This window comes from Apteryx rowi, unplaced genomic scaffold (genome assembly GCF_003343035.1).
Source record: "Apteryx rowi isolate R43461 unplaced genomic scaffold, aptRow1 scaffold_470, whole genome shotgun sequence".
NCBI classification, from domain to species: domain Eukaryota; kingdom Metazoa; phylum Chordata; class Aves; order Apterygiformes; family Apterygidae; genus Apteryx; species Apteryx rowi.
Window position 1 is genome coordinate 332,723 of NW_020450728.1, and position 23,786 is coordinate 356,508.

Consider the following 23,786-nt stretch of genomic DNA (forward strand, 5'->3'; position numbering starts at 1 on the left):
GAAAAAGAACGTGTGCATGAGAAGATTAGCAGTCTTTAAGAGGTGTTGGGGCAATTAGCAGCTCTCTCCTTTGGCTTTTTATTTTTAATTTTTTAATTAATTTACCATCCATCCCCGCTCTCCCACCCCTTTTAATGGCAATGTTCTCAGAAGCTTCAACTTTTCAATACTGTTAATTTGTTTTCAACAATACATCTGTTTCCTCTACCTGTAAGTCTCGTAGAAATTTACAATAGTTTCTGTCTGTTTAATAATACCTATAATTAAGTACAGTTGTGAAAAGAAACTCTTCAACAGTTTTTTGCTAAATTTGGAATCCTTAATCAAATTGATGGTCTTTTTCTTTCTAATTCACAGGAAAACTTCTTTTATAAAAACAGTGTTCCCTCCCAGATCTGTTTCTCAAGCAGTTTTATGGGAGATCTATTTTACTATTCTAACCTAAGACGAAGTATATTTTGGTAAATTGGTTTAAAAGTTCCATTATCCCTTTGAAGGAAAACAGCTTAAATTGGAATTGCCAGAGTCCAAATCTCAACTCCAATACAGTGAGGTTTGATCTATGTTTTTTTTTATTTCTGCACATGGATATTCTGTAATATACTTGGACATATGCAGGAAGGGAGCAAGATTACAACAATATATGTAGGGAACTAAGAAATTATTCTGTGACTACTTCTGGGTCTCTAATCTGTATGCAAATACATAATAACTTGGGTTAAGTAGACATAGAATGCTATAGTTGTAATCACTGCCAAAATTCCCCTGCTAAATTTGACTCATTCCAAAGAGTTTCCTGTAGCCTTCATTGATAATCTATTAGTTATTTTTTCATTGAGAAAATTATTAGCATTTTGTTTGAAAACAATCTTAGGATATGTTCTCTCCCCCATTCTTCTAGCATTAGTATAAAAATGTGTGTAATAGATATCAATCACAGAATGGTTGAGGTTGGAAGGGGCTTCTGGAGATCGTCTAGTCCAACTTCCCTGCTCAAAGCAGGGTCAACATGAGCAGGTTGCTCAGGGCTGTGTCCAGATGGGTTCTGGATACCTCCAACAAAGTAAATTCCACAGACTCTCTGGACATCCTGTTCCAATGTTTAACCACCCACAGAACAAAAAAAGCTTTTCCTTATATTTGAGTGGAATTTCCTGTATTTCAACTTGTGCCCATTGCCTCTCATCCTATTACTGGGCAGCACTGGGTGGAGACTGATTCCATCTACTTTACTTCTCCACTCCATCAGGTTTTTATAAACATTGATAAGACACCCCCCTCTCCCTCTGAGCCTTCTCTTCTCCAGGTTAAACAGTCCCAGATATCTCAGCCTCTCCTTCTATGTCAGATGCTCCAAGACCTTAATTATCTTTGTGGACCTTTGCTGGACTCACTCTGGTATGTGAATGTCTTTCTTGTACTGAGGAGGCCAGAACTGGACCCAGCACTTCAGATGTGGTCTCACCGGAGCTGAGTAGAGGGGAAGGATCATCTCCCTCGACCTGCTGGCGACACTTCCCAATGCAGCCCAGGATGCCATTGGCTTTCTATGACATGAGGGCTTATAGCTGGCTCACATTCAACTTGTCCACCAGGACCCCCAGGTCCTTCTCTGCAAGGCTGCTTTCCAGCTGGTAAGCCCCCAGCTGGTACTGGTGCATGGTTTTTTTCCTCCCCAGGCACAGGACTTCCCTTTGCTAAACTTCATGAGGTTCCTGTTCACCCATTCCTCCAGCCTGTCAAGGTCCATCTGAACCATGTGACAGCATAACCATCTGGTGTATTAGCAACTCCTCCCAGTTTTGTATCATCTGTAAACTTGCCAAAGATGTACTCTTTCCCATCATGCAGGTCATTAACGAAGAGGTTAAACAGTACTGGTCCCAGTATCAACCCCTGAGGGACACCAGTAGCGACTGGCATCCAGCTGGACTTTATGCTGCTGATCACAACCCTTTTAGCCCAGCCATTCAGCCAGTAGTCAGTCCACTTCACTATCCCCTTATCTAATCTGTACTTTGTCAGTTTGTCAATGAGGATGTTATGGAAGACACTGTCAAAAGCCTTGCTAAAGTCAAGATAAACAACACCACTACTCTCCCCTCATGCACTGATCTAGTCACTGAGTTGTAGAAGGCTGTCGGATAAGTCAGGCACAATTTCCACTTTGTAAATCCATGCTGACTACTCCCAATCACCTTTTTGTCCTTCATATGTTTGGGAATGGCCTTCAGGAGGTTTGCTCTATCATCTTCAATCAGATCAAGGTGATGTTGACGAGCCTGCATTTCCCCAGATTCTCCTTCATGTCCTCCTTGAAGATAGGTGTGACATTTGCTTTACTCCAGTTCTCAGGAACCTTCCCCGATCACCATGACCTTTCAAAGGTAATCAAGAGTGGTCTCACAATGACATTAGCCAGCTCCCTCAGCGCTCATGAGCGCATCCCCTCAGGTCCCATGGACTTGTGTATGTCCAATCTATTAAAATGTTCCCTAATCTGACCCTCTTCTACTGAGGGTAAGTCTTTATTGCTCCAGACTTCCCCACTGGTCTTAGGGGCCTAGGATTTCTCATGGCACATCTTACCAGTCAATATCAAGGTGAAGAAAGCATTGAGTACTTTGGTCTTTTTTCACAACATCTGTCACCAGGTCCCCTGTCCCATTCAGCAGCAGGTCTGCATTTTCCCTAGTCTTTCTTTGGTTGCTGATATACCTGTAGAAGCTCTTCTTTTTGCTTTTCACATCCCTTGCCAGATTCAACTCTAGGTGAGCTTTGGCTTTTCTAATGCTGTTCCTGCATACTTGGACCATGTCTCTATGTTCCTCTTGGGTCACCTGACCCTGCTTCCATCTCTTGTATGCTTCCTTTAAATGTTTGAGTTTAGTCAGGAGCATCTTGTTTATTCATGTAGGTCTCCTGCCAACTTTGCTTGACTTCCTGAATGTGGGGATGGACTGTTCTTGAGTTTGAAGAAGGTGATCTTTGAAAATCAACCAGGACCACTCTTCTCTGCAGGGCCATCTCCCATGGCATTCTTCCAAGCAGAACCCTGAACAAGCCCAAGTCTGCTGTCCTGACATCCAGGGTTGTGATCCTGCTATTGCCTTATTCTTTCCTCTCAGGATCCTGAGTTTGATATGGTAACTGCAGCCAAGGCTGCCCCTGACCTTCACACCCCAACCAGTTCTCCTTGTTTGTAAGAACAGCAGAGTACCTTCCCCCATCACCTCCTTGATTATCTGTGCAAGGAAGTTATTAATGCACTCCAGAAACCTCCTGGATTGCTTATGCACTGCTGTGTCGTCTCTGCAGCAGATACAGGGGAGGTTAAAGTCCCCCACGAGGAGCAGAATCTGTGAATGTGGGGCTTCCTCCAGTTGTCTAAAGAAAGCCTCACCTATTTCTTCCTGACTGGGTAGTGTGTTGCAGACACCTACCGTATTGCCCATGTTGGTCTGCCCACTAACCCCAACCCACCAGCTCTTGTCTGGCTCATCGTCCGTCCCCAGGCGGAGCTCCATGGGTTCCAGCTGCCTTCTCGCATGCAGGGCAACTCCCCCCTCCTCACCACTTGCCTGTCCTTCCTAAAGAGCCTGTATCCATCCACTGCAGCACTGCAGTCRCCTGAGCTGTCCCACCACATCATTGATCCAAATGAGTTTGCGGCCCTGTAACTGTCTGCAGACATCTCCTTCCTCCTGTTTGTTCCCCCTGGCACATGCATTAGGGTGCAGGCACTTCAGAGAGACACCCAGTTGTGCTGATTTCCCAAAAAAGGTAGGAGAGCTTCCCCCGTAATGCTGTCCTGTAGGCACTTCCTTATTTGTGTGCATACATTTGAGGTGGGTCCCCTTCTGCTCTGTTTTGTTGATTATAAGGTTTCTCTTGCCCACATAACCTTGCACCCTTTGCTTGCTAACCTGGTCTACCACTTTCTCGTTCGTTTGTTGGTCATCATCTCCTTCCCCTATCATTCCTAGTTTAAAGCTCTCCTCACCAAGTTGGCCAGCCTGTTGGCAAAGATGCTTTTCCCCAGTAATAAGTGTGAATTAAAAGCTAGACTCTACCCCTTCCTACCATGGGTTAAACTAAGCAGCAGTGTTATGGGTTAACTGGCTAGCTGTCTTTTTCTGACTTTCTATTAATCCTTAGATCTGTATGAATTTCTAAGAAAACAGATTTATTTTGGTTGCGTATCATTTGTTTTGAGTTTTTTTTTTCTTTTTAGTGTGCCAGAAGAGAAATACCATGTGCCAACCATTTTGCAATCCAGATTTTTATGTAAAAATGTCTGTTAGGTGGCAGGGGAGAGCTCTTTTTCTAACAAATTCTGCAATATGCAGATTGATTTATTTTGGTTAATTATTGTCTCAGCCCCTTCCTGATTGCTCAAGCTACAGCAGTGAATATTCAGGGGACAAATTTTAGTTTTAAAGCTCTTCATGACTGTCAGGAGGCAGGATGTTGGGAGAGGTACCTACAGTCATCTAGATGTRTAGTATCCAAAGCAGCTAAAATTGTTTCGGGATGCAAGGGCACTATGCAGTTCAGTCGACACAGGGGTGGGATAGAAACACAGTCTGACCCCAGCTTTCCCTTTGCTGAAAGGAACAGTATACTGTGGAAACCTTTATTCTCCAATGACTCGATTACATCTTCTCTATGAGGGCTTCAATTCTGGCTGACCATCAAAATAGGAAGCGATGGGACTGCATCTCTTCCATCCTCAGTGAAGAGAAACTGTTTTCCTCCTGGTTAGTGCATGCAAATACCTGTGGGAAAAAAATATAACTGTCTTTATACTCCCTGTTTCTGCATATGTGAGCACATACATGCTTTAACTCTCCCCTTTCCACCTTCCCTGTGCAAGCAAATAAGCTGTATTTGAGTCTTGAGCCTTTAGAGAAACAACAATTTTCATGACTACTGCTTTAGCTTTTTACCAAGTGTTAAATGTGAGTGACAGTCCTATTCCAGCAGTTCTTAGAGGGGCACAGGATATATTCTGGAGATGAGGGGCAAAGTGTCCTTTGTGGCACACTGAAGGAGAAAAGGAGAAAAAGAAAAGCAAACTCTGATTCAAACTCTGATCAAATGTGGAGGAGGCAGACTGTATTCTGGGATATCATGGAAGGGTGAGAGAATACCTATATTAGAAACCAAATAACTCTTTAACTCACCAATTCCTTGATGAACTCATGCAATCACCTCCAGATTTTCCTTTGAAGCCAAGTTATGAAGTAATGTTTTTGTGGGTTTGATTTGTTTTGTTTTTCAATTTTTTTGCTTTTTAGTTTGTTGGACTAGGTTGATGACAGACTTAATGGAAAACATCTCTGGACCTTCCTTACAGAGCTCGTTAGCTTAACTATGCAAAACAGCCTGGAAGAAATTGCATGGGAATGTTTAGTATGTGCATTGCCAATTACAAGTGCTCTTCAGAGCTGTTGTATGTGTAGTGGTGCTTTTTGTTTTATTTTGTTTTTGAGGGATTGGGTGGGGGGGTTGATAAGAGTTAGCTTTGCTGTAAAGCAAACCTTTGTACAAAAATGTTTTATTTTTGTGGGAAAATTTTGAAAAGGAAGAAATATCTTTAGAGACTCTTGCAGGCCTAGACGTAGCCTTGAATCTTACATTTTAGTAATCAAGAGACCGCTAGGACTAGAATGCATGTTGAACATGTATTCTGTGTTCAGAAACAGTTCCACAAATAAGACAACTTAAAGCATTTTCAAAATTCACTTGTAATTGTGGCTATAGTCAATGTAGTTTTATGCAGTAGCTCTTCAGAACAGCTCTGAGGTCCTATAAAGTCTCTGAAGATAGGGTCTATTATAAGCCAGTTTTGTCTAGCTGTAGCAAATAAATTTTTACAATTGTGAGCTGACCATAATACCTTCTGTAATTAAGGTTGTAAAACAATTTTATTTTCTGACCTCTGACTTTCATATTCTGAAACTCTTAGTCCTCAAAAGGTAGTCAAAAACAGTTTTGGAGTGTTTCAATGACCTCATGAAACATGTGCACAGTTGTTATAGTTTTTTGACCTTTTAACTATCTTAGCTTTTACCTATTTTTTTTTTTTTTAACTAATTCCCCCCTCCCTATTTTAAGTCTGGACAAGTTGCAATGACCACAAAATGTTTTTGAAAGTGCCTGCTCATGCTTATCTACAATTCAGAAGCAATTAAGAAAACAAGTCTTCATCTAATGAAAGACATGCTTGCATTGAAAGATAGAAACTATTCAGGAGTTTATATTCTTATTTTCACTTATTAAGTGAGCAAGATTATATCCTATAATCAGCTTCTGTGTAAAATGTTTATTTAATTAATTTGTGCAAAGATCATTGAGTGTGAAACTATGATCACTGGAGATTACRAATAACCTAAGGATTCTGGAAGGCAAAATATCGGTAAAGAAAGTATGTGATCAAAGTCATGGAATTAAAGGGAAAAAGTCCTTTAGGTTCAGTAAGATTATGTCCTTAAATACTACATCCTTATACAGAAAGATAAACATTAACGCTTGTTGCAGTCAGTGAAAAGTTTCTCAATGACTTATGAGGAAGTTCTCTCACCTACCTGGCTGTAAGGCCACACTTTAGAAAGCAGAGAAATAGGATTTTTGAAAATATTTAAGACCAAGGGCTTTTTTTAGAATATTTAAAATATTCTCTGTATTATTTCACTCATGTTTTCCTTTGTAATGATAAAAAAAGCATACAACTTAGCCATGTTATAGCAAATAGCATTCATGGTGGGATGTAATTTTTTTTTCAAAAATAAGAAAAGTCACATCAAAAAACAGCTGTAAAAATAAACAGCTGTAAATTCAGAAAAGAATTTTGTTCTGTAGTAACTACATACAAACAGTTACTTCAGGTAAATCAATAGATATGCTCTATCAGTGGAACAATAGCTTAAAATCAATTTATCTTCCAAGTTCTTGTGCTAGATCTAAGTCTATTTTTAGAAGCAGTTGAAGAGAAGCATTCGACTTGTTGGGTTTTTTTAAATTCTTAAGTTTATAAGACCTGCATCTGAAAATGAACGTCTGTTTGTTTATTTAGGAGTGCACTCCCCTCAACTTCAAAAATTGAGGTGGAAAGAGATCCCCTTTTCTTCTGGCCTTTTTTTTTTGGGGGGGGGGGTTGTTCTTGTGTGTATGTGTGTGCGTGTGCACATACATATATATATATATTTTTTGTATATATATGTATGCACACATACTGGAATAATTGGCAGCCAGGTTAAAGGATGGTGATTAAGGATTCCTTATCTCACATGCATATTGCTGTATAAAGGTCTTTCTGCTCCATGTAACACWAATAATAACATATACTATTGCTGCTTTTCTCTACCCGTAATAACTTCCTATTAGCTATTAGTAAGATGAATTTTCTCTGAAGGCATAATTTTAGAATGACCAAAATCATACACCTTGATTTGATGTGAAAAATCAGTCCTTGTAAAAAAAAAAAAAAAAAAAAAAAAAAAAAAAAAAAAAAAAAGGTCCATATTTTATATTTACAGCTTTTCAGTTGGTATGTCTGTTAAATACATATTCTTCTTGAATCACGTAATCAGTTTTAAAAAAAATGATTAGAAGGTAGGTAGAGCCCTGGATCCACCATACTGCTGATAGCTCTGTAAATGTTTGACTGCTGTTGACAGAAGGAATGCTTCCTGAAACAAACAGACCTCCCACAGTGCATTCCCAAGGGTGGTGCTTTTATTTTGTCTTAAAAACAAAATGGGCTTCTATCAGTTTTTTCTTTATTGACATCCACTGGTGTGTTGTCCCCTGGAGAATAAGATCAGAAAGTTAGCTAAAGATCTTAAAAATCCTAGAAAAACTCATAGCAGCCTTCCAAGTAATCTCTTTGGGAAGTATTTTTGTGTTCATTCAGAATCCTTCTGTATTGCTTTACTCCATTGTGTCCTTTGGAATTGAATTTTTTTGTGTTTGAGGATTGCCTAAGACAATAATGTGTTGTCCTGAGTTAATGATAGTGTCTATGATCAAGTACCATTGTGTATTCTTTAGCCATAATTGTATTTATTTTATGGCATGTGGGCTATTCATAGGTGTTTATGCAGAGACCATACTTTCTACTACAGTTTTCTGTACTTCATGATACAAGTGATGAAGGCTTTTCAAAAGTTGTATTAAAAGGGGGAAAAATCTCCGTTGCACTTTTTACAGGAAGCTGTTTATAAATAGGCTGTAAGATTAATAAACAATTGAGAAATTCTTTAATAAATAGTTTATTTAACCCAGCATCACAGAAGAAATAGCATACTACTTATACTACATTTTAGCTAGCACATCTTACTCTGCAGTTGGATTGAGTTGCTGGGCTATTGCACCCTATAGAGATACACAGGAAAGGTAACGGGAGAGGTTTATTTCCTTGCCTGATTTTAGAATACAGTAGCAGAGGAGATCACGTAGGCACTTGAATATGTCACTCCCACTGTAGTTTGAGGAGGGAAGGGTCCAGCCTTTAGCAGCTTGAAATACTGCTGTTAGCCTCATTACAAACCCTTTCCACTGTGYTCAAGCATCTTAGTCTGTCATGAAGCAGTATTGTGAACCTCTCCAATTCTTTCTTACCCTGATACTTCTTAGCAAAGAAGAAAGTTTGTTTGTCCTGTTCTGCTTTTTTTTTGTTCAACTGGGAATCTAGCTCATGCACTCAGGAGCACGTTCTTTCTCTGAGACATTTTCTGAGCTGGGAGCTGCATCGCCTTCTGTTTCAGTTCATGACTGACTTTTACTTTTTATAAAATGAAATAAATAAAAAGGGCCTTAGCTACTCTGCTAACTTATCTAGTCCTCTGAGTACAAAGTTAACAGAATAGAAATTCACAATGTCCTGGAAATGGCAACACAGATTTTCCACACTCTTAAGCCCTTGTTCATTAATGGACTTCATGTATTATTCATTCACAGTTTTAAACAGGCTTCTCCACAGGATAGCAGCTGCTACTGCTGCTTTAAAGTTATTTTTCGTCACACCTCTGCTTTTCTTTTCACTAGGCATCAGTAGTGTGGGCAGCTCCCCTTTGCAGGCAAAATATTAGTGCTTTTGCCTTTGTCGCTCATCTTCTGCCTGAGCCTAGATGCATCAGACTAGCATAATTAAGGAAAGCCATCTTCCACCAGTGGTGCAGCAGTAATGTGGCCAGTATTTGGGTCCCACTGCCTCTAATTCTGTAGACCAGATGGTCAGGACTTAAGAAAATCCAAAGTGCGTGACTAGATTGAGGCTCAGACTTTGATGCTACAGAGCGGTTTCTGAAGAGCTCTGCTTCTTACAACCCTTTTGACTGCTGCATTGTGATTCATGTGTGAATTCACAAATTGGACGGTTCATCTGATGAAAAACAAAGAAGCCTAGATACAATCCTCTTAATCTGTGTTCTAGAGTAACTCTAAGTGAGAATTAAATAATTATTTTTTATAGAAATCATCATCTTTATAGGTTTGAGTGTGGTCTGAAACAATGGTCTGGCTCAACCCTGAACCGTCTGAAGCGTAGGCATGTAGGAGCTGCCTCAGCTTCAGAAGAACATTTGCACAGTAGCAAACTTTGGAAAGGTGAAAAAGGTGCATAGAAGTTCCCCATTTTTTGCTGTCTACTGGCTCTGGTATTGCTGTAATCCTTTCAGATTTGATTGCTTTCTGTAAACATTAGGGAGAAACAGCCATGTAACAGTAACTGTCATCTACTAATAAGGCCTTAATGTCTTAGGTCTATTTATTTCTCATACTTGCTCCTTGACCTCGTGAGAGCTAAGAAGTTATCTCATTATAATTCTACTGTACTTCTATGCAATCTATTTATAAAACTGTGTACTACACTTAAAAAAAAAAAAAAAAAAAAAAGAACAAATCCCCAATTTTCTAAAAAACCCAAGCAAACAAAAACAACAAAAAAACAAAAAAAAAAAAAAAAAAACCTACAAAAATAAAAGTTTTCCAGGTAATGGGCATTGCAGGCTTGACTGTGTAAAGCCAGACCTGTCCCATTGTAGCTCACTGCTTCCCTGACGAACTCTTCCTTGAAAAGTATTTACAGATAGTTATGTCTATACTGTCTTTGCTAATTGTACCCCGGTGGACATGTCATAACTTGAGGTGGTCATATTTATGCTGTTTGAAGAGGACAGTCAACGTGCATGAATCACTCTTACCCTAAGCCTGAACTGCCCTACCTGTCAAGCAAACAGTACAGCAGTGGTAATCAAGTAGTTGGGGCTGGAATACAAGCTTGAACTTGGAGCTAATATGATTGGATTGTGTAGAGGTAAAAAAGCAGTGAACAATTATGGCATGGTCCATAGATGTGATTGTCTATCTTTCCAATGGCTACTGTACTCAAAGAAGTGACAAATTTGGAAAAAATACTGCTCAGAAGTCCAAATCCGCAGCCTTTTAGCCTCTAGGATAACTTAGTCTCATTGTTTTAGGTATAACTGCTTTATGTGAATAAAGCCAATCAAGTGCTTATGTGTTTGCAGGGCTAGACCTTCAGACTATTTTATCTGTTCCATCTCTATTCCATGCAAATATTGCCAGTATATTGTCTCCTGGGTTAAATAGGGGAGGTGCTGGTTGCTTTAGCTCGTCCTCTAACTTTCTGGGAGCTACTTTAATGAACCAAATATTATTTGTTTTACCTAAAACCACATGGAAGTACTACATATCTTAAATACAAGTATTAAAAAAAAAAAAAAAGCTGTTTGTATTTAGTCATGTTCCAGTTTCACCTGCTCCTGCATAGGTCTACTGATGCTTTACAAAATTCAGACTCATAATCTAAGTGATCCTCTGTCTATTCCTTTTGATACACTACTGAACTCTTTATTTAATTAAATCTGCCACAGAAAACTAGAGAACCACTTTCAATGTAGTGCAAGTTCTCCTTTTTTGTGCCCAGTGCAGGTTCTTAGGAATTTGTTTGATTTGCTGAAATCTGGGAGATAATTCAGAAATCTATGTCTAGACTGCTACTATCCATTTAAATCCTTCTCATATGATTGCTTAGGTTAAAAACAAATAAATCTCTTGGATTTTCCTGTATAATATGATTGAAATGCTAGGTATTAATCTTCTCTTTCATGCCCACATGCACTTGCGTAAAAAACTTCTTGTGGTAATGATCCATGAGTAGACTGGGAGATGATGCCCTATCAGAGCATGTTGGGCATTTAAACGCTCCATGCCAGAAGAGGAAAATCTAGGTAGTGGTTTTAATTAACACATGTTCTACTGTGATAATGAGTAAGCTGAGGGAAAAGTGAATGCAGTTCTTTTGGAGGAATACAAACTAATGCTGTGAAAAATGAAAAAATACCAAGGCTGAGATGTTTTGTCAGTAGTGTGCAACTTTTCTGGCTAGGACTGKTTAGCTTATTTCAGCCTGGAAAGAGCTGCATTCCGTGGCTGCTCTCACGTGCCAGTGAACGTACTGCTTCCAGCTCGTGTCAGAGGTACTAAACGCAGGCAGCTCGAGTGAGCTGAGCAGGAAGATTATGGTGGCTCTGCATGTGGTGATGGATTTGCTTTCCAAGTAAGGTCTTATACATGCTCATAGGCAACCGCAGGAAGCAGAGCAGGGGAGTGTTGAGTCACGGTCCACGAGGACCCGGGGAAGGGCTCCTCTGGCCACGAGCTGAGCATCCTCTGCTTAGCCCTGCTTTGCCTCAGGGGGAATTCGTGCCATTTTTTATTTGTTACCACCCAAAGTCCACTACTGAAAGAACGGTGCAAGTTTTACCTCCCATTTGATGAATAAACAGTTTATTTTTTACATATCAGGGATTTAAAAATACTGTGTTTCATCTGGTGAATGAGAATATTCTAAATCGTAAAGTGTTCTGTACCATATCCAGCGCTACGCTTTAAATGCTTTGATGTAATTTGGGGGAGAGCAGACATAGGTTTGGTTTTAATTTGGTAAGCAAAGCTGACTTTACAGTTCTTTTGCCTTGCTAAAGCAGGACAAACCTAGTAGAGCTTATCAGAAGCTGTCCTCTTTTATTTTTTTGGTTTATATCTAAGGAGTAGATTTTTTTCAAAGGGACAAGAAAAGAGTTAAGCCCTCACTTTCTATTAAGTGGAAGTTTAATGCTTCAAGTTCTTATAAGATTGCAAGCAAAAAAGTAAACAGATATAAAGGTGTTTGGGGTCTGACCGTGCTTTCTTCACAGCAACCTTCCCTCACAAGGTTGTAAGAATTCTTCAGTTGTTATGGAACTAAAGATGAGCTTTGGGGAAGGTGTTTGTTTTCTTGGAAAAGACTTTTGATTTTGTCACGTGATAGTTGTGGTGCTATAGCTAGCTTCATAAAAAAATAATAATATAAAAGAACAGCACAGAAAGGCAGCAAGAAGAGATAAAACCCATGTTCCTACTTTTTTCATCAAGAAGAGGGGGAGTTAAAACTAAATTGCAAAGCATCCTTTTTAAGAGCTATTTCAAGGGGGATTATCATCACACAGGAAGGGGTGTGTACATGTGCCAGCAGAGAGAGGCCCAAAATCTGTCACAATAGTTGGGGAGATGAGAAATGCTTTTGATTTTAAGCACAGGGTAAAAATAAAACAACAGCATTTAAAGTGCCTTTCTGTTTGTGGGTGGATTTACTATTGTGTCTTTTTTCTAAGATCAGCCTTGGAAAGAGAGGTAAATACATCAGGTATGTTATAATTTTTAAGAACCATGTAGGACAGCTGCATGTGTGTCTCTCTCTCTCTCCATATATATATGTGCATGTATATATATATATAAAACAATCTCCTTCAAAGTAGTGATCCGTAAACTGCATGTGAGAGGAAAAGAATGCAGGTTGCAGATAATAATTCCACATATATCAAAGATACAGCTGGTGAACAAAGTAGTTCAGTAAGGATTAGGATTGTCCTTTTCCAAAAGGCACTGGAAAGATCAGAAAGAAGGGGCATTCACAAACTTCATTCACTGGTTTATGTTACAAGGTATTGACACACAGGCCCCAGCAACACCATTGTCTGATGGCATCTTATCTGCATATGCACTTGTATTTTTTCCCTACTAAGTATTACAATAAAAATTCTTTGTCATTTCTTTTTAAAAAGAAAAATAGTAATTTTTAATGAATTTTATACTGTCTTTTTTTAGCCCTTCTTAGCTGTCTCTGGTGGTTGACTGGCTTCTAATATTAACATAGGGGTAGTGTTACAAACAGTGGAATCAGCATGTGATGGCAGTCACCTGCTGTGCAAATATGCAATGAGTATAATTCTAAGTGCCATATCAAGCCATTCAATCCGAGYAGGTTAATGCATACAGAATTCTTTGTGGCTGGAATGTAAAGCCTACATAGGAAAGATGGGATCCACCTAAAACAGAATATTATCAGGCCACTGACACTTAAAATTGAAAATGTTATAAGGATTTTTTATTACTATTTAAAGAGTGGGCAGAAATGACAAATGCAGAAGGAAATATGGTTTTAGATAATGCACTTTGCTTCTTTTAAGAACAATTAGTCAAAAATCCACTAAAGGAAAAACAATTCTTAATTTAGCCCTGAGTAGTATACAAGACTTTCTTCAAGATGTAGCCACAGAATAACCTCTCTGTAATATTAAGTGATCAATTCAACATTCTTATTTAACTGAAGAGCCCAAATAATCCACTACAATTAAGTTATTCTTCTAAATGTGAGGTATACAAAAAAGAGAAAATTTGATAAAGAGAAATTAGGAGGAACATCTAAAAGGGAAAAATCTTTGCCTTTGAGATGGAGATGGTTTGGAAATATTGTATTACAGGCTCTGAGTAGATATATATCATCTACCAAATGGCTATTTAAAAATGATAAACATGAAGACCAACCGAAAAGAGATAATCAAGATTAAAACAAACAAAAAGGCATTATTAGACACAAAAAGATAATCCGAAACTGAAAGTGGTATCCAAATAAGAAAACCAGAACAATAGAAAGCTGAGGAGATAAACAAATAACGGGCTGAAAAAAAACAAGGAACAATTTCTGAAAGACATAAACAACCAAGTCCAACAGATCAGAAACAAAAGGAAAAACAAATCTCCTCCCCTGCCCTGAACCAAAAAACCCCAAACCTATTGGGAATTTTCAAATATAATTGTTATTTGAGATGTATAAGGAGTCATTAAGGTTTTAAGCAGAAAAGTTTATTATTTTTTTTAGCATTAGTGTTCATCATGGAGGCATCTAAGGAGTTCATGAACACTAAGGAGTCTTTTGTGACTAAAAGTAGAACTATCCAGATCTGAAAAGTCTGACCAAGTTTTAGAACAAAGCAATTTTGTGCTGCTCGTCGTATTGACAGGACTGGATTATATTCACCGAGCAGTTCAAAAGACCTTCAGATATGAATTATTTCAAAATAATTCAGGATAAATGGAAAAGTTAGATCGAGCGCATATAGCCGGAGAAAACCCCAAATGAATGACTGAAAGAGAAAATCTCAGTGAAAATTTGGTGTCAATAAATGCAAAGACATTGCTCATGGGAAAAAAGAAACAACCTTAACTGAATATGTTGACACTGACTGGCTCTAATTACAGTTCCGGATAGAGATTCCGGAGTTGCAGACAGCTTTCAGCTCAGTGCTCAGCAGGTAAGAGAGAGGCAAATCAGTTAGGAGCTGTTAGGAACAAAATGTACTGAGATGGATTATCCTGTGCTTTGTAGGCTAAGGACCTGGGGAGGTGATAAATATGAGTTACTGTGAGGATGAAGCCTTTGGCTGAAGAGCCCTGAAAGCATTGCCTGCCAGAAGCTGGGAGGAGGCATTTGCCCTTTCTGGCCCTGCCTTGAAGCAGGTCTGAAGCACATTTTGTTGACCGCTTTGGGAGGCTGCACTGTGAATTGAGCTGCCTGATCCAACATGGCAGCTTAGGCTGAGGCCTCAAAGAAAAAGAGAGGCCTGCAAGGAGTTTTAAAGAGGATTTTAAACCAAAATGACAAAGGTAGACTACTATAGCTGCCGATACTACAGTGGAGACCCCATTCAATAAAGACTAAAGTCCATTTTTGTCTACAGAAGCAAATAAGCACTTTGCTCAACTTTAGGATTTAAGAATGCTTTTCAAATTAAGTTTGTGTTTTAGATGCTTTGCTGAATCAGAGATTTAAAGATGAAAGCTTTTTTTAAAAAAGGGGGGGTGGGGGAAGGAGGAGTCATTCATCTGAGGGTTTTCTGAGTCAGCCCTGCTGTGTATCACCTGTCTTTGTTGTAGCTGGCACTTTGATGTGCTATAGCTCTCCAGCCCACCTGCAAGTGCCCAAGGTGGAGATCAGAAAGCTGCAGCACTAAACATGGAAGTTTTCCCTCTGGCTTCCCCAGCTTTCTTTCGTGTAGCTGCTTGGTTTTGCAGGACAGTTTGGGTTGTTTTGGAGGTTTCTTGGCGGGGAAGGGGGGAGGTGTTTTTTACCCCTCTTTCTAACTGATATGGCAAAGTGCTTATCTGGAGAGGTCTCTGTTGCATGAGTTAAATGAAAAGTTCTTGACTGAGAAGTCTGGAGAGTTTGGCTTCCTACAATTTCCTCATGAATGGTTCTGTATTATAAAGCCAAAAATATATAWTTTTTTTTAGATATCAAACCTTTCATGCTTTTCCTGGACAGGTTTCAAAATGTACCTGTTTTGCTTGTTGTTAATTTCTGGCTGCGCTGTTTCCCCCCCCTCATTTGTATGCATTGAATTAACTTTAATTAAACCTGTTTGACAGACAGTTTTTTCCTTTATTCTCACAATTCCTTTTTTCTTAGTCCTGACACATTGCAGAATGCCTACTTTCATTTACCCTGGCATCAATTCACTGTAATTCCATCAGAGTCACCGGACTTGCATTGAATTTACTGCTGTATAAGCAAGAACAAAATTTGATCCCATGATTGACAATTTCAGACATCTGAATGGAGGGAAGAACACAGAACTTTCCAAAACGCAATGTTCAGTGTTTTCCCTTAATGGATTTCATGTCACCAAGGAATATGTCAAGTGACTGCTACGTGGTAGGAAAATTAGAAATCTAAAGACATGAAAATAAGAATTGGATATTACTAATGATCAAGGTTGTAGATTAGCATATTCTGACATAACAAAAGCCTAGTACAAGTCAGCTTCTTTGTTCTTAAAGCACACTGCAAGAGGAGGATTTTTTTTCTTTTCCTGAAATAAAGAGAAGGTAGGACTATCTTAAGGACATTTTAAGTGGTTAATCCTAGCCACTCTTGCCTCTGGTCAGTAAGCACCACCTACTACTATTTTTTTTTCTGAAACAGTACATTTCTCTTATCTTTGAAATAATATGTTGTAATTAATCATTTCTGAGTTGAGTGAAGCGTTCGACTTTTAAAAGTGACTCTTATTTTCCCTTCAGAAGAGGTGTTTTGTCATCTTAACTGCAAAAGATTAAGCAAAACCTAGAAAAAGTGTGTGTAATTTGTACATTTAGTCTTATTTCTACCAAATGCTAAAATGTCAATAGTTCAGCTCTCAAAGGTTGAAGTGGCATCTCCTGATGTTTAAGGGACTCTCGCTTCTGTTCTACAGAAAAATGGAAAGGAAGAGGAAGGGCAGGGTCGCATTTTGATTCAGCACGAAGACGAAGTAGAGCTGTCCTTTATCACATCTCTGGACACCTACAAAGAAGAGAGAAGAACAAATTAAAAATTAATAATGTAGGTGTAATTCATACAAGTTCCTTTTTTCACCTTCCTTTTATACCTATGTTACTTTGCTTCTGAGAGCAAAGGATGGTCTAATTAGCTTTGCTAATTCTTATTTCCTCTCTTTTTTTTTTGTTTACTGTCATTTCTTTTAAAGAATGTGTTGTAGAAGGTCAGTAGATATCTGAGAAAAGTCCTAATCACAATTTTATCGTAATAAGAGGAGTAAAGCATACTGAAGTGTGCTTCTGCATACTATGGTATTTGTTACAGTTCAGGTATCAAGACAGTGCATTTAGCTATACTTTACATAGACATTTATTTTACCCCAGGAAAACCACATTATGAAATTTCTTAAAATATAATTTTAGCTTCCAGTTTACCTTACCATCTCAATTATTTCATTTCAATAATCACCATTTACCCCCCAAAAATCCATGAAAAACTCAAGGCTTTACTCTAGCTGAAAATCTTTATATTGAGTAAACTCCAGAAAGTCACACTTCATTTAGGAAACTTTTCATATGAATGTTCCCAGCTTTGCAGAGGGTAAATTAATGTTTTCACGAGCGACAGGACGCGAGGCAACGGGCACAAACTGAAACACAGACAATTCCATCTGAACATGAGGAGAAACTTTTTCACTGTGAGGGTGACAGAACACTGGAACAGGTTGCCCAGAGAGGTTGTGGAGTCTCCTTCTCTGGAGATATTCAAAACGTGCCTGGATGCAATCCTGTGCAATGTGCTCTAGGTGACCCTGCTTGAGCAGGGGGGTTGGACTAGATGATCTCCAGAGGTCCCTTCCAACCTCAGCGATTCTGTGATTCTGTAACGGAAGTAATGCCGATTCTTTCTTTAAATTAGCATTTGTGTTTTCTTAGTAACTATAAGTAAGTTCATAAAGAACCCTGTGAATGTTGCAAAACCAAATCCAAACAATAAACAAAACCAAAAATATAACAGCAGAAAGACTTTTTAAAGAAGTATGTTCAGAAAAAAGAATAATTCTCCGCATTTATGAAACTAAGTTTCAGGAGGAAAGTCAATCGAGGAAAATGAGAGAGACGCAAGAAATTAATAATTACATATAAAAATTTGCTGGAATTATATTTGAGAGTCTGCACCAACAATGAGAGCCCAGGGAAAAAGATATATGCTTATAGTTATTAGAAGCAGAGGCTGTGAAAGGAGACAGTTTTTCTTAAAATCTCAGAACAGTATTTAGTTTCTTCTTTACATTTCACTAGCATCAAAAAGCCCTACTTCAAACTAGGACCTATATTACCATATTTTGATTCCAAAATTTAAAATGTAAGTATAAAGACAAAAGGTGGGAGGGAATTCTGAGTAAGAGAAGTGGACAGAGATACTGGGGCACTTTGCTTTGCTTCTTTTCTGTATTGAATCATTTGAAAACATCAGCTATGTTTTTCTAACTTATTTTTCAGATAAATTTTCAATATTCCATACTGATATGGCTTTGAGGGAATACCTGAATTATATTGTGAATTTTAACTGCCAGGTTAAATGACTGTAATCTTTGATTCATTTTTTCTAGGCTGAATAATTTCCACTGAGAGTGAAGAATAATCTGTGTTTCAGCATTTCATGATATTATTTTTATAATAGTTTATAATTAGTTTTTTATTTAGTAAATATTCCTTCCAGAAGATAGAAAAAACTCACAGAATGTGACTGAGACTGAAATACTTAGTAAATGTGTTTATGTATTTGAAAGGTAGTTTACAGCATCAATTCTTGTCTGTATTTGAGTATGCCAAATTTCTTTGTCTATTTTGAAAAAAAAAGGCTGCATTAGAAGAAATGCATCTCTGTGATGAAATTATTGTTCTGTCTCATTTCTTCTTTTTCTYTCTCTTTCAGAATGTTTTTGTAGATAAACCAGCATTTCCAGAATACAAAGTTTCAGATGCAAAAAAATCCAAATTCATACTGTTGCATTTTAGCACTTTTAAAGCCGGCTGGGACTGGCTTATTTTACTGGCAACGTTTTATGTTGCTGTGACTGTACCTTACAATGTTTGCTTTATTGGCCATGATGAGCTGTCTACAACTCGAAGCACAACTGTCAGTGACATTGCAGTGGAAATTCTTTTTATCATTGGTAAGATATTTTGGAGGGTTGGTTGGGGTGGGGTTTTTTTGACAATTAAGGTTTTTAAAGAATATCTAATGTAGAAAAGGAAATAAGCATATTCTTTCATGATTTACAAAAATTATTTGTATAGTTTGAGATTTTATTTGAACTTTAGATTAGTTTCTTTTTGTCTTTACATTAAATTTATTCATATGTACRTTCCAGATAGTCCTGCTATTAAGATTTTAATAGTGAGTTTGGCCTTAAAGAAGGTTTGAAACCATTGTTTTATGCTGTGGATGCCTAAAACCTTCCCATAGTTGCTCTTCTCATATAGGTTCTCTAGAATTACAGTAATATTGTTCATAATATGCACATTTTTCTTGATTACCTTTGGCAAACATTTAGAGAATTCATGGACCACAACTTGAAAATCACTAGATTTAAATAATTAATGACATAAGATTAAAATTTGTATTGCAGTAAAGCTAATGTACAATATCTGTGTTATTGATGCATTCTGTAGTACACATGAACACTGACAATCAGGATAGAATATAAAGGTTACAGGCTGTCATCTGCTCCTTTCTCTACACATTTTCTTTTTTATTTCAGTGATCCAAGTAGTAATTAAACCTTCAACAGATTAAAAACAAAACAGGGTTATTCCTAATAGTGGTCCTATAGCAAAAGAATTTCTTTCCTGCATGACTTTTTGTCATTTCTTCAAGAATATAGAAAAGAATCCCTAACTATAAATGGGTCACACAGAGGGTTTTTTTCTCAAGTTTTTATTGTTACAACACCACTCAGTCTCTGTCTGCTATCGCATTGATAATCTATAGCTCAGAGCTTTTGCTAACGCACAGGTGGAGAAGCTATGATTTTGAAGAAATAAGAAAGCTGAGTATATCTTTCTTGAATGGGAAGAGGTTTAGGATAGGCCTAATGGAAAAGGAAAATTGAGGAAAAAAGAAAATCATCCTCAGATTTGAAAACTCTTTTCTACTTTACTTTCTTCTATTTTTTCCTGAAAAATGTAGTTTACATTAAAAGTGATATTATGATCTTCTCTAGGAAAACTAAATAAGTCTTAAACTTCTCAGACACTAAGCAACAGCTCTGAATGTCTTTATTTTAACAGAAGTTTTTCTTATGAAATTTTTCAGAGGTTTATTCCATTTGTCTGGCAGCTTTACTGTACACAGTAAGACTAGCAGGTGAAGGGGCCGATGGAAGAACAGATGGCATAATGGATAAAGATTTGTGTTTCCTCCTTTGGACTTTGATCTATCGTTAGGTTTAAGGTGCAATTTTTTGTTTTCATGCTCACTAGTGAATCTTGGTTGCTCCTTCATATTAATACAAGCAATCCACATTGAATTGTTCGAGTACTGCAGTAGGAAACCTACATTCTGCAACTTCAATCAAAAGGATCATTTTTTTCTTGTGAAAAAGAGCAAGGTTTCTCTAATCARTTATAAGTGACTCCACATTCTATTTTAAGAAATGCAAAATGAAATAATTCCATTTGATCTACCTGAGAGTCTTTTTGTGCATATAAAATACAGTAGGCTGGAGGTTAAGATGATTTCATAACAGTTGTATCCTTCACCTCACACAGGTGTAGAAAGTTGGTTTCTGTTATGAATGTGTTTACTGGAATCTGAACACAACAGAGTGTAATCTGGATCTATCTGATATACATGCTATATTATTCATTTGTATCAAGACAGTGTACTGCTCAGTGCTGCTTTTCTCTTTATATCCCTTGATGGAAATACAAAACTCTTATTATATCAGTTGTCAATAGCAATGCTATGTCTATAATTAGTAGAGTAGGTGGTTAAGAAAAATAAATGGAAGAAGATTTTCTGTAAATTTTGCTTGGTATTTTTGGTTAGGCTTTTTGCTTCATCATCCATGAAAACTAAACTGTGATTGTGACTAAATGGACTCAGAGAAGTGTTTAGAGTATTAGTAAAGTCTTGTTTGCACATTTAATGTTAGTGGTAATCACAAACAGTATATTGAAGTATACCAATATTCTTCCCCCACAGTTTCAATAATGTCTTGATTTTTCCCAAAATGCTTGTTTCTAGAGTTGATTTTCTGTTTTTTAATTTGTTGCTCTGGGGAAATGTTTGCAGAATATTTTCGGGACATCAGTATACTGCATTTAAATCTCTGCACTGAATTTAAAKAAAATTGTGTGCTTATAGTCACCTCTTAAAGGTCCCTTGTCCATTAAAATATTGGGTGATTATCTCAGAACACATGCAATGATATTCAGAGTAGTAGGATTACAGCATACATAAGTTTAAGGATAAGTTTGAGGGCATTGTTGCATTGTGGTTCTGACAAGCACATCTTGATGAATGATTTACGTACTCCAAGAAGAGTCAATGAGAAGGGTTGAGTAAAATTCTTCATATGATGATGCTAGTGGGGAGATCTGACTGAGATGGGGCCTTACAACACAGTAATCACAAATTATGGTATTAAAACACTGCAATTGGGATTTGATGAAAAAGAAATTATCTGCTTTGATTTTGCTTGGATTTCTCAGAACATAGAATAGTATTCCTTTTACGCACATAACTTGCATAAGTTTTTATTTTATTTTGACAGAATAAGTTCATACTTTTTAGCTGCATTATCAATGGGATCAAAGCAGTGACAACAAAAGGGGATAATGTTGTCTTCACACCAGTTCAAGAGAAATAATGTGCTGGAAGTTAAGGGTTTCCTTTATGCACAAGAGTTTGTATAAATCTACTGTCTAGAAAAAATGTTTTTGGCTCATCAAATTTCTGATTCAGCATATGCTTAAGCATGACAGAAATATTTACTGAAGTGGTCTCCTGACTTGGGGTGCTCATGAGTAGGAGTGTTGATCTGAATGAAATTATTTAAGAGGAAAGAACATATCTAGCTAGAGGTTTAACTGCTTTAACCTTTCAAGTACTCTGAAGCACAAACAGAAGATACGTTTTCCACTCTGTAACATCCTGGGAGAATGGGGTTTGACAGGGAACACAATTAAGGCTTCTCAGATTAAATTCAAATTATTTTTTGCTTGATTTTTCCTGCATATGCTAGCACTTTGATAAATTGCATGATGTTTGAGTATACTTTCACTTCTGTTTTTCTCTTTAATATATGCAAAGTTTCTTTAATGTTCTGTAAATGAATCTTTTGCTTCCTCTATCCAATGATAAAGTAATTCTAGTTTTAGGGGAACTTTTTGACTGTTTTATGTATCTAAAAATCACAAAGAGATCAAGAGAAAAACCTTTTAACATTAGTGTATTTAAGCATGCACATAAAGTAGTTATCTTAGAAAGTAGCTTTTGTTTTGTGAGTGAGATTACCTGTTTTATTGTACAATTTACTACAAATTTTCTGCCTCTTAATTTGCTTAAGTGTTTGCTGGGTCCTTCATTTGCATGTAGGTATGTCTTGGGCCAGGGCAGCCACACTTTAAATATTTCTAAGATGCATAAAAAACCTTGGTTACTTGATAATAATATCCTTTCCTTTTGAGAGAAAAGCTAAAAGAAGCTCTCTCCCCATTCTTTCCATTTTATTGGTAATATCCTCGTGAGTATATAGGTTTTACTCTTCCGTATATATTTAGTGTAGTGCTTTTCTTCCTGTACTTCATTCTAGTTTTCAGATAAATTTTTTCATTTTTTAAAACATTGTCGAGCACCTTAATTGAAAGAATTAGGTAACATTACCTAAAGAATAATAGATGTTTTGTTGCTAAGTTCTCAGACTTGGTACTACACAAAACTATTTGCACAAAATAGTGAAATCCTGAACAGGAGTTGAGATTGGTATGATGTTTCAGAGAAAATATGCATACATTTTCAGGCAATAAATAGTAATATTTTATTTGCTTGACCAGATCAGAGTATTTGGAGTGTTTTGTCTCCTAAGGTGGCCAGGACCAGCTCTATGGAGAAGAGCTATAAGAATGAGCAACCTTTAGCTTATATTTCCAGTTTTCTATTTGTGCATCATTCAAACACTTTCAAGTAGAAGGTGAAGAACACTAGATACTAATTATAATTGTAAATTTATACTATTTATAGGCATACTAGCAGCAGTCATTTTAAATAATTTTCCCCAAAGTATTCCATTGCCTACAAGTGGGGGAAGAAAAGACCCCCAATAATCTAAAGATTTTATTCACGGCTTGCAATTTCAAGAGAGAAAATTAATCATGGTTACTGTGATGGCTTCTTTTTGTATATGCATATCTCTCTCTTGTTAAACACTATTAAATAAAGTGTTTTATTGGCAATTTCAGTTTTTAAAAGCAGCATGTTTACAATGCTAGTACCATGATTTGTGTTGCATGTTACTGTACAGTAAAGAGACTTGTCGGGCCATTAGCATCCATCACAAATGTAATTGAAGCAGGAGCAATGGTTTTCAGATATTGCCAAAACTGTCTTAAATCATATGAAGTCATTGAGTCTCAGATCTTTAATATGTATAGATTTAAAATTACAAAACAAAACCAGGAGAAACTCATATCACTAGTGGTAACTTATCTGAAGTAGTTCAAGTGTGCATATTATTTTATTGAAAATAATATAATAGTCAATGCTATACATTTTATTAGGTTGCTTCACTTTAAATTAAAAGGTTTGGTTTCTTATTTTTCTTTCTAATGGTCTTTTTCATTACTATAATGACTATCATTTCATATCTTTGCAAGGGCACAGAAAGGCATTTAAAACAATGGCAGTGTCTAGAGAACTTCACACCTAATAAGAAGATTTGTGCATTTGTGAATGAAAATGGTGGTGTGCTGAACCATATTTTAGAAAGCATACCTTCAGATCCAAATATGCTAAACTCCAGGTGGACACCAAGATGCCAACAAGGAGAGGTGTGCTGCTGGACCTCGTACTAACAAACAAAGAAGGACTGGTGGAAGATGTGAAGGTC

The 23,786-nt window shown here is 37.2% G+C and overlaps 1 protein-coding gene across 1 annotated transcript in view; it reads left to right on the forward strand.

The window, feature by feature from the left end:
* KCNH8 (potassium voltage-gated channel subfamily H member 8) overlaps positions 1-23,786 on the forward strand; it is a 207,236-nt gene that overhangs the window by 85,528 nt on the left and 97,922 nt on the right. The window contains exons 4-5 of the mRNA XM_026078147.1: positions 16,605-16,732; positions 18,608-18,848. Of these exons, the coding sequence (XP_025933932.1) occupies positions 16,605-16,732; positions 18,608-18,848 (369 nt within the window). The remainder of the gene's footprint in view (positions 1-16,604; positions 16,733-18,607; positions 18,849-23,786) is intronic.